This window comes from Brienomyrus brachyistius, chromosome 13 (genome assembly GCF_023856365.1).
Source record: "Brienomyrus brachyistius isolate T26 chromosome 13, BBRACH_0.4, whole genome shotgun sequence".
NCBI lineage: Eukaryota > Metazoa > Chordata > Actinopteri > Osteoglossiformes > Mormyridae > Brienomyrus > Brienomyrus brachyistius.
In genome coordinates, this window is record NC_064545.1 from 2,556,711 (window position 1) to 2,568,373 (window position 11,663).

Here is an 11,663-nt window from a genome sequence, read left to right on the forward strand (position 1 = left end):
TTATATCTCTGAGGCTCATCTTAAGTCTATATATAGCTGGCTATTTACACTGGACAATATGGTCTGTGTCTCATGAATCCTGGATGCCAGACTGTCCCTCTCCAATGCAGGTAACTGTTCATAATTAAAATGTCTCCTTATTTTAAGAGGCCTTAAGGCTTGGGACTAGGTCAGTCATGCGTAAGTTTGTATTGTATTTCCTCTGGAGCTGCAAGCGATGTTTGAAAAATGCGGGTGTCAAGTCTTGAGGCCATTAACACCACATACAAATGTGTGGGGAATTTTTAAAACAAGCTGCTTGTATAAGTCTTTGACCCTGGTGGAGAGCACCTACACTGAATACAGTTCCATCCATCCAAGAAGGACCTCGTAATCTCATTTTAAGATGAGGCCGTCTTGAGCAGAGAGAGAGAGACTTCCGAAACATTCATCCTTTTGATTTAGTCACATGGGAAATATATGTAAAGTTTACTGCTTGAATACATTAAAATGCACAAGGCTTACTTAACATTGCAAAGATTACTTTGCATTAGGCATTTATCTGACACACATCACGAACGCTGGAATATTGGTGACTCAGAGCGGCCGCATATGAAACATATGAAGGTGGGAAAAAAACGATAATGGCTGATGTGATTTGCTTATATATTTTATTTTACATTCAGCTGCCTCTTGTCTAATTTCTCCTTTAGCTAGGAGAATGGCGAGCAGACTGACAAGCAGCAAGAAGCTTGCCTACCTCTCCTGCCTCTGTCAGTGAAGAGCATGACAGATACACTGATCCAAAGGAGGTTACGAGCAATGATCAAGGCCACGGTAGTGGGGCGGGAGTCACAACTTTGGGCCTCTTGGTTCATCCAGCCAGTGGTCTTTGAAATTCTTATCCCCCCCCCCAACTCCCACATCTCCCTCAGCCATGCTTCTCTGGATGTCTCTCAGATCTGGCTTTGATGAGCAGCACAGCGCTGCCAGCTCCTCAGCTTGGCTCCTCCGCTCACGCTGAGGGCCCTGATTATTGGCACTGGCGTGGTTTAAGATCAACGTGCTAATCTGTGTTAACACAGTATCCTAGGGAGAGCTTCAAGCAGGAGTCATGGAGGCTGTTTTACAGCCAGCGGCTCCCTCGGATCGCCGGTTCCCTACAATCACAGCTAGTGCCACAATCTCTTCTTATACAAACAAGTCTTATGAAATAATAATATTGTGGTATTATAAGAAAAACAGAAGCATTGTTATCTGTAAGATGTACTTTGTGCCTTTGAGTTTATAAATATGCCTGAAATGTCCTGAATCTTGAATGAAATTGGAACAAGACAAAAAAATCTATGAAAGATTTTTAAATAATGCTGCATTCCTTTATTTTAGTTCTTAAACTATAGAATTTAATTAAACTTTTATGTGTGTGTATTTAAAAGGAAACGGAGTGATTATACTTTAACCTGGTGACATGACACTAACTTCAGCCAGAAATGTAAAAATAAAATTGGATTGCTGAATGCTTTTTCTTCTAAGCTATGTATTTAACATATACAGCCACAGGAAAAAATTAAGAGACCACAGCATCATTTCTGAATTTAAGGGTGTGAGTCTGTGAATAATGTAGTTTTATTTTTTGGAAACTGCAACCTGATTATTCTCTGTTGCTCATTAATGAAGAGCTTCTTCCTTGCTTTATGGGACTTCATTCCTGGTTCTAGGAGCCTGATACGCACTGTCCTAGCACTTAACCTGCACTTAATTTCCCATTCCTTTTGAAGGTCACTTAATGTCATCCTGCGATTCATGACAAATTCTGCGATAAGTTAACGGTCATCTCTGGCATTAGAAAGTCGCTTCCGCCCTTTAGCTGGCTGGTTTCGGGTCGTTCTCAGTGTCTACTGCTGCAACTTGCGTTTGTGTACTGCTGTCTTAGAAATTGTGAGTCTGGAAGCAACCTGCTGCTCGGAGCAGTATTCTGACAGCAGAATCATGATTTAACTGGGACTTAAAAATTTAGATTTGTTTAAAAATATAGAGTGGTCTCTTCATTTTTCCCATGGCTGTAGTTAATTTAGTTGATTAAAATTAGATAAATGGTAAATTTCTTTAATCTTCAAGGCTTCTGTTTTTTTGTGTTAATGTAGATTTTTCAAAATCTTGTTTTCTGCATGGTTGGCTGTTGTAATGAATGTTGTCAGTATGCCTGGTTGTAAAATCTGTAAGGACTGAAATTCTTTGAGAACTCAGTGAGGATACTTCAGCTGACTACCTCAGGGAAATTTTATAACATTCAGTATTGCTGAATGCATTCCTTTTGTGGACAGAGCCACATACAGAACATCCATCGTGTGAAAGGTCCTTTTGATCTGTTTGTAGACTTTTTATTATAACTCTGACACTTTAATCAGCATCAGAGGCATCCTGAAATAGCATACTCCTGAATAAATATTAGCTGTTAATAGAAAATGGTAGCTTTATAATTTTAGCTGTTGTATTGTGTTGTGTTGTGTTATATTGTAACTTTTTTTGTTGTTCTTTTCTGATGCTCTGGTATGAGGACAATTGGATCCATAAACATAGTTTTTTTAAACAAGATGGCAGTTGAAAACCTGATTTTTCCCCAAAGCCTTCTTTCTCTGCTTAAAAACGGCTTTTATGTTTCTGCAGTGAGAGCAAAGGTGAATTCCTTGATTATCACAAAGATTTGTCTGGGGCTCTATCATTGGAAAGCTGGCAACTGTTATTATATATATATATTATAACTCAAGATGAGGGACAGCTAAGCCATCATCTAGTGCATGATCCCACAACTGCCTGTATTTTTGCCTGCTGTGTTAGGACAGCTTCTGGCGTCTGTGTGACAGTCTGTGAATGGACTGTCGTACAGTACATTACCATCAAGCAACCTGGGGGGGGGGGGGGATCCACCCCAGAGGATAGCCTCTCATTCTCTCTGTCCCTCTACCTTTTATGTGATTTATAAATAATTCACCGCAACAGCTTCTCCGTACTTTTATGTAACCCCAAGCAGTGACATAGGTATGTGATCATGGCCATCTTGTAAGCCAAGGTCATCGCAGACAGAGTTAAATACCCACAAAGGGAGATTTGATTTTTGGAGTTTTCATTCTCTCCAGACTTGTAAATGGCCTCCAGCATCTGTTTCCATAATTAGGAAAGATCCATTTCATTTTCTGTCATGTATAAATGGCTTAAAAAGGCAACAATAACCATCACGACATATTAATTTCTTGGAAACATTGTACATTTTGGCATTCATTGGACATTTAAGTCACCACCGACTTTCGGGCAGTGCCAAGACTCCAAAAATCCGATTGTGAAGAATATATCTTCACTGATGCTTTATAATACCATTATTATCAGTGCTATGAAATTCTTCTTAATTTGGGCCACTCACGCCGTTTAGGTGTTGGGGGATAAGGGGGGAGGTGTTGAGCGATTTCCATAAGTGGGCATTTTTTTGGGTATCTTACGCATCCCAGAGTACAACTCCCACACCCAATTTATGAAAAAATATAGCAATCAGTCAAGGACAACTTATTTAAAATGTGTCTCTTCAATGCTGCAAATTTTAAGGAGCACATCTGTTGCTTGGCTGTTAAGCAAAGAAATCAATATGGTTTTACCATTAATTTTGGTCTAATAATCTGCAGTGTTTGCTAGTATTGCAGCTATTAAAATGTCTGACATGGATTATTAAGACTGCAGGCTTAATAAAATTTATTGTGTGCATAGATAATATATTCAAAACACATCCAAGGGAAAATAGTAAATTATACAGTGTTTTATTTAGGGGGAAAATTCATTTTAAACAGCTAAATAAGGAAAGGTATTACTTTTATCCATTCCTAATTAAATATTGAAGGCCCACCTATTTGTAGAACACAACAGGTACACAAGTAGGGAGCCAGGACAACAAGGGACAAGTGACACCGTGGGGCAGCAACGGGAACATTTTCAGTACAAACTGCACTCTACAGTCTGCGCATGAACATACATCTGTGTAGTGTACATTTAGGTGAACAAGCACACACTGTTGTCCTTTCGCCAGATAAAATTTTAAACGTTTCAATGTCATACTTATGATAAATGCTTTATCATGTGGTATCATTATTATGCTCTAGTGCTCTTTTCGTTTAGACATTGGCATCATTTAAGGACTGACACATTCCCCTGCATTGTCTGTCATTCAAGCGCTGTGCGTCAGTCTCTGTCTGTGTGGATGGGGAGCAGAAGATGACTCACTGGGACAGGGAGCACGGAATGGTAGCTATGCAGCATCCTTGACATCACTGGAAAACTGGGCCCCATGTTCTGGCCGGTTGCTGCGTTCTGGCAGGTTTCCGTGATCCGGCTAATCACTACCTCCAAATTTCTCATTGTAAGTATGTGCCCTGTGGTGGACTGGCATCCCATCTGATCTGTACCCCAACACATTTCTCATGTCATCGCAATGTTGGTAGTTGTCACACATGATAGCGGCTGATCAAAAATACAAAGTAGTCCACAGAAGCACTGCTTTTAGCCCTGAACGTTTTCCCTGTTGTGAATAGGCTGAGCGCATTCTTGTTAAAAGGTTACAATGTAGTTTAGAAATAGGGGTATTGCACTGTGTCCTCATGCTTTTTTAGGACTGAATGGTAGATGCTGGGTAACTTGATAATCATTCCAGTTACATACTTCATTGCATTTAAGAAGATAACCCAAGGAGTCAAATTTAAACTGTAGTAAAGCTTTATTTCAAAACAATGCCATTGTGATTTTGTTTTGTCTTGTTTATGGAAAGACACACAAAGTTTAAAGACCAGACTATTGTTACTACCATTACTATTAATGTTGTATGTGATGCTAAGCCAGTTTAAGCACACAAAGCACAAAACCTTTTCTTGAATATAAACTGTCCATCATCATCATTCTATTTCGACATTTCTGATTATGAATTACCGTGTAGGTAAAGGATACAGGAGCAAGTACTTATTTTCCAGCTGTTAATCCATGTTTTTCTTTAACATCTTTCTCTTGACTGAACCACTATAACAGACTTCTAAATTTTCTTAAGTCTGAATTAAAATTAGCAAATTATCAGGTGGATCTGCTACTCTTTTAAAAAAGCTCAAGGGCCTGAGAAGCATCGGCAACTCCCAGTGTCTCCCGCAGGAATTCACCATCCTCTGCCTCATTTGGGTTTTTGAGGGACTCGCTGATGCTGCCGACACACTCCTGCTGTATTTTGGTGGGTTTGTCTGCAGCTGGCTTGTCGGCCTGCTCCAGACACGGGCTGCTTAGCTCAGGTGTTGAGCATATGACGTCCTCTACCTCACCGTTCTCATGCTTCACCTTCTCACCCAGAGCAACGTCCTCAGAAGGACTAGCTGTGATTATGGCCTCTGTGCTAACCCCTTCTGAGCGGTCGTACAGGTGGTTTTCACCCGCTTCAGAGCTCCCCTCTGTAGGACTATTCACCACTTTTTCAAGCAAACCTATTTCCTCCATCTTTTCATCAACAGAGGTAAATGATTCAGAAACAGTGGTCTGAGGAATACCATTGGCTTCTGTCTCAGTGTCTTTAGTGCTTTCACTAGGACCTTCAGCCTTGTCAAGTGTTGGGCTGGCTTGGAAAATGGGAGCCTCCTGTATATTCTCTGCTTCCTCTGGTACTGGGTTTCCTTCAGCCTCTACCACCTCACTTACTTTGGAATCAACAGTAGCATCTTCGGGATCATGCAAAACTTGGGGAGTGCTTTCCAATTCTGGAACACAGGGTTTGTGGTGCACTGACGTATCCGTGACCATTGCTGAAATCTCGGAGGGATCGTCAAGGACAGATGAACAACATTCTCCCAGACTAATTTCTGGAGCTACAGCCAATGCAGTGGGATCTTTGCGTGATTCTAAATCTGGCTTGGAATTCAAGCTGATCGCAGTGCTGAATGTTCCAGGCTGTTCCAGTTCAGCAGAATCTCCTTGTACCTGATTAACAGACCCTGGGTCTGGGTCCTGTGCTGTTGTCTCAGTGAATGATAACTTTTTTTCTGTGGCTTTTGCAATAATTTCATTCTCAGAATCCTTGGATTCTTCGATTGTCACGTCCGTTGGTGATGTGACAGAGCCTTCTGCTGCCTCAGGTCTGCTTTGGACGTCTTGACTTTCTGGTGGAGATGACTTACTTGATTGTTGGGGTTCAGAAAAAACTTCTTTCTCTGTTGTCCCGGAGACCTCTGGTCCTGGATCCCTGACCTGAGAGCTCAGTTCAGGTGTTGCAGATGCTTCTGCAGCCTTCAGCTCTTCATTTGCCATGAGGGGTGCAGCTTCTCCTCCTGCTGAAGCTTCCTGTACTTCCTTTGGAGATGCTTCAGGAGCTGCCTCTTCTGGTGGATTTGTTTCCTGTGGTGTTCTGTTAGCCTCCACTGCAGCTTTCTCCACTGCTGTAGTATCCACAATGGTACTAGAAGCACCTGAAGCTTCAGACTCTGACTTTAGTTTAAATGTCATTGAAGTATCTTCCTCATTCTGCTTCCCGGCATGTCTCCCTGCAGCCTCCTCCTTCTGGTCTTTTGGGTCATTCACATTGTAGCCCTTCTTCCTCTTGGTTAGCTTACCTCCCATATTGCCTCCTAAATTAAATCACAGTTGATTAATTGCATGATATATATGCAGCAACCAATGCTAAGCATATACCTAATGAAAGCAACACCCTCGAATTTATTGTGTCATGTTGTAAAAGTTCATCTTTACACTGCTTATTTAATGTGCCCTGTGATCATAAATGCCATATTCCCAGTGTCCTCTGCCTCTTTCCTGCAACAGAGTTCAAACTGCACAAGAAGTTAGGGAAGATACATATTACTGAAGAAAATTCTGCTTAACTGCCAAAGGGAAGTATTACCACTGGAATCGTAATGTATGTTGTATGTGCAATATGAAAACATTGCAAAAACACTGTAGGTTCAGTGATAAGATAAAAAATACATTTAAGCAGAAAACTATGAAGCACTGTGACAGCAACATAATTAAATCACCATGTTGCTTTGCATTTGTGTAATGACATACTTAGCTAGACTTAAATGTATCAGTACATTTATAAAATGTCATACAGTTTAGAGTAAATGAGACTAATAGAAGGTCAAGAAAAAATGTTAAATCGACAAAGAATTAAATGAGATGTTGGTTGAATTTCGTTTTACACATCATATTTTACACTTTTAAACACGCCAACAAAAACACATTAAACCTCATACACAGAATACTCTATCTTACTTTTTTCTTGGCAAATGTCAACCCAGGATCCAATACTATTTTATTATTAATAATAATTAATAATAGCCTAATAATAATGAGTTGAACTTAAGAAAGAAGGCATCTAGTGTTTCTATGTTCAGTTTAGCTAGGTTAATAGGAACTTTTTAGATTAGGCAACGTGGATTTTAATATTTAGCATATTAATATTCAGTATTTTAATAAAATTATCCAGTCAATTAAATTAATGAGCCTATTTTCCCTTTAGGCAAATAGATCGCATAATTATTTTAGGCAAAATCATTAAACCTGCAATTCCCCGTAATTACCAAAGGAACTGTCCTTAGTACTGCAGTCAAGAGGAAGCGGTGAGCCGTTGTAACAGGATTACCTCAGACACTAGGTTTAAACTACCACGGTTCTTTTGGAAGCGATCAGCCACAGCGTTGCTTCATAGTCATAAATTATTTCTAATAAATGTTTGTAAAGTTTGAAAAATGAGATACATAACACGTGTTTAAAATGCATATATGAAGGGAATTTAAGAGAGTTCTAAAAAAGAATGTGGCATAAAGGTGCCAGGAGAGTAACTATAGGCCCACGTATTTGTGAAGAGAAATGCCAATCACGCCTAGGAAATGAACACGAAGTACATTCCTGCAAGGCTACTTTAATGTACTTAACTCTTACTACAACAGTAGGCTGCTAGTGCCTATAGGCTACCTGATAACAAAGAAAAGAGAATGAAATAGGTAGATCCGAATTATTTTTAACACTGTGGTAATACAAATTAAATAAATAAAATAATCGATTTCTTAAATCCAAACGGAAGCACGGGAAATTCCATCACGTTATATTTCGCCGCCTGCGGTAGGGCAGGTAGTTCAGAAAGTAAAGTCAGCGTGATATCTCAAACACATTTCAACAATAATTAACTCTTAAACTAGACCTCTGGATAATGAGGGTATGGTGTTGTGATCACTGATTTTAATTAAGCGCTAGATCTTAAGGTTGAAAATAATGAATACATTCACAGGTCCACAATAAGCTCCCTGTCACCATCCCGGCCCCTCCCCGCTCCATCCAAAACCGTCTTTAGAGCCACCTGCAAATGCTTTCCAAATTTGCAACTTTGTTTAAGATGTTGACGATCGAGTGAACAAACATACTGAACAGAAATATCAGGTATGAGCTCGTTGATAATAACAGACCCAAATTTAACGACGCTAATGGTTTACAAAAAAATGGCATGATGTCATTTAACGATAAATTACATTGAAATCCTCTTAAAATAACCTGCAGTGACCAGACTTTTTAGTTTAAAGCCTATAAATAAAGTCTATTAAAAGCCACTAAACAAAAAACATTTCCCATTTAACTTCTTTGTCGTTATTCCTCAATATATTCTGACTTCATGTTCTGTCAAAGAACCACACCTTCGGTTTGCTCCATCAAACAGACACCAGAAAGCTGATCTTTTTTTCAGATTTTTTTTCGCAGAAATGTCCGAGAGACACCCGTTATATTGTATAAACTTATTACTGAAGAGAACATTTGTGATGAATTCCTGGATGGTTACATTTGCACTTTTCTTTAAAAAAGAGCACATGTACAGCACGAGAACAAAGGAGCGATGCGATCCTCTCCTTTCATTATCTGATCATTTTTTTCTCTCTTTACTAGCACCGCTATCACACCACGCGGTGCAAAAAATTCTCAATATAGGCCTACTCCCCGATAAATGTAATCTGAAAAAGCACACCTTGTAAAGCAGACCAACCTGTTTTCCTTCTTAAGTGAGACTTTAAAATCCAGACTGGCACAGAAAAGTCGGCGGTCCTGTCTACCTCCCTGCAGGACTGAGCAAGGAGCAAGCTGGCGACTCACAGCTGCACTCATTCCTATTCACTCCCAGAGGTACACTCTTCCAGGGCTATGCGGATTTTGTTATAGGCAACTCCCACCCCTTGGCCCCTCCCTGGACAAATTCACCATTAGAAACCCATCAGTCATTATCCTTGTCCTCACCGATTCCATGCCTTTCTACAGCAAGCATTTTCCCTTTTTGAATTATTATCCAAATGCGCAACTTTATTCTGACTCCTTTACTCAAGAGTCTAGCCTATTGTAATATAATAGTTCTCATTCTATATCCAAGTTAGTGACTATTATCCAAAAATGTGTGGTAATTGTTCTAGAATGGTGGCAAAATTAAACGTACAAAGGGTCTAAAAACTTTAAAGTGACTGTTCGTAAATTATTCATCTAAACCATCCGGAGTGGTAAAATTAGTGGTGCTGCCATTGCAGTTGTGGCTTCACGATAAATTTTTTAGTGCCCGCTGCTTTGAACATTTCTCTCACAGACGTGTAAAACATGACCCAATTATAGACCATACTCAATGAATTTTATATTTATTGCTATTTATTGACAGCTGTCAGAGTGAGGTTAACTGACTCTACCTCAAATTACATGCTATTTAAATCAATAATATATCAATATAAATATAGACAGTCGGAGATATCAAGAACGTTGCGTGTGTAATTTAATATGGATAGAGTGGCCTCTAGTGTTAAAACTGTGAAACTGTGATTTTACAGAAGGTCGACCCTATAGGAGTGTCCTCTCCACAATACATACTGAAGCACTCAAAGTCTCTCTTTTTTAACAATACAGTTAGTTAATATCGCTTTTGATGCATATATATATATATATATATATATATATATATATATATATATATATATATATATATATATATATATATATATATATAGGGCTGGCCCCCCATCCTGGGTTCTTCCCACCTCCACACTGCACCACCATGCTGCCCCTGCAGAGTAAAATATGTTACATATTTTTAAAATATATTACTTGCTTATTATGTGAAATATTTTTGCAAGTACTTTTGTAGCTGACAAATTACTTCAATTTAATCAAACTGCCAAACACACAAATACTTTTTGATAATATATTAAATGTGCTACACAGTTAAAGGGGCAGGGCAGCTAGAATTCATTAGAAAATACCATTCTGATTCACATTTTGGAGCAAGAAACTCATCTAGGTATACATCTGAAAATCTAACCATAACACCATTTTCTGAAAGCTAGCTCAGAAAGTCTGTAGCTCTTTGTTTGCTGTATTGCTTGTGTTTCAGTGTAGCAAATAGCTTGCAGTGCTTATGAATAGATACTAACTCTATTGATAAATGAGGCCCATCGTGATACATTTCATAGCTAGAACTTAGTGGCCCTGTGGCTAAGTTGGTTTCACTTACATGTGATAGCTGCAGGGCTTTGAATTTGAGTTATGATTCAAAAACACATTAAACGTTGGGTTTTGCCTGACAAAGTCTGTTAATTACAGTATACCTCTGCACAATCGAACGGTGCGCCGTTGAGCTGAACTGCTGGAATCAGTGATGCGTTTGGTCTGTGAATGTGAAAAACATGACTAAACATTTAGATTGGATATATCATTTAGTTTTTTCTTAGCTACTGTTTAGTTACTGCCTGTTTAATAAATATAACATATGTAATTGTTTTGTATTGTATTTGATCTAAATTGATTGCTGAATTCCTTTTGCAAAGAACTATATTAGTGTTTTTATCATTTACTGTACTAAGACTGGGGTGGCATGGTAGTGCAGTGGTTAGCACTGTTGCTTCACACCTCTGAGACCCAGGTTTGAGTCTCCGCCTGGGTCACATGCGGAGTTTGTTGTCGTGGGGTTTCCTCCGGGTACTCCGGTTTCCCGCCACAGTCCAAAGACATGCTGAGGATAATTGGACTTGCTAAATTGCCCGTAGGAGTGAATGGTGTGTGAGTGTGCCCTGCGATGGGCTGTATCCCCATCCTGGGTTGTTCCCTGCCTTATGCCCATTGCTTCCAAGATAGGCTCCGGACCCCCCGCAACCCAGTAGGATAAGTGGTTTGGAAAATGGATGGATGTACTAAGACTTTTAGTATCAGTAGATTACATGCAATATCTTTACTGTTTTTAAAGCTGTCACACTTTTTCATAGAAACACAGGACAATAAACCCACTTTGTTTTATTTAATTTCTTTGTATTTGTTTACAAGTGTGTATTATTGTTATATATTTTAGTTTTTCATTATATCTGATATGGTAAATTATTGTGATAAAACAAAACTGAAACATTTAATGCGCTCAGCTGACACACTGACACTGATTTATTGCCAGGTTTGCCAATAAACTGGACCATAAATGATCTTTTAGTAGTTATACTGTCCTTTCAGAGTGATGACATCATTCTCGGTTATGCGATACAGGTAGGGCTGTCTAGTTTATTTCCTGATCAAAAAATGAAGTCTGAATTCAACGGTTGTATGCTTCGGTAGATTTTCCAAATCAGTGCAAGTGCAGACACGTTAGATATCAAGTCAGAATGTGATGCGGCGGC

General features: G+C 39.2%; 1 protein-coding gene across 2 annotated transcripts; it reads right to left on the minus strand.

The window, feature by feature from the left end:
* Window positions 1–4,716: 4,716 nt before the first annotated feature.
* On the minus strand, window positions 4,717–9,168 carry LOC125705811 (titin homolog). Of its 2 annotated transcripts, none has more exons than XM_048972088.1 (2): window positions 9,017–9,168; window positions 4,717–6,614 (listed from the first exon to the last, which is right to left on the minus strand). In XM_048972088.1, the coding sequence occupies exon 2, from the start codon at window positions 6,604–6,606 to the stop codon at window positions 5,104–5,106; it is 1,503 nt and encodes a 500-aa protein (XP_048828045.1). In that variant the 5' UTR covers window positions 6,607–6,614; window positions 9,017–9,168; the 3' UTR covers window positions 4,717–5,103. The 2 variants fall into 2 exon arrangements, with proteins under 2 accessions (XP_048828045.1, XP_048828046.1); XM_048972089.1 differs by having other exon boundaries at window positions 8,999–9,168.
* Between the last annotated feature and the right edge of the window lie 2,495 nt (window positions 9,169–11,663).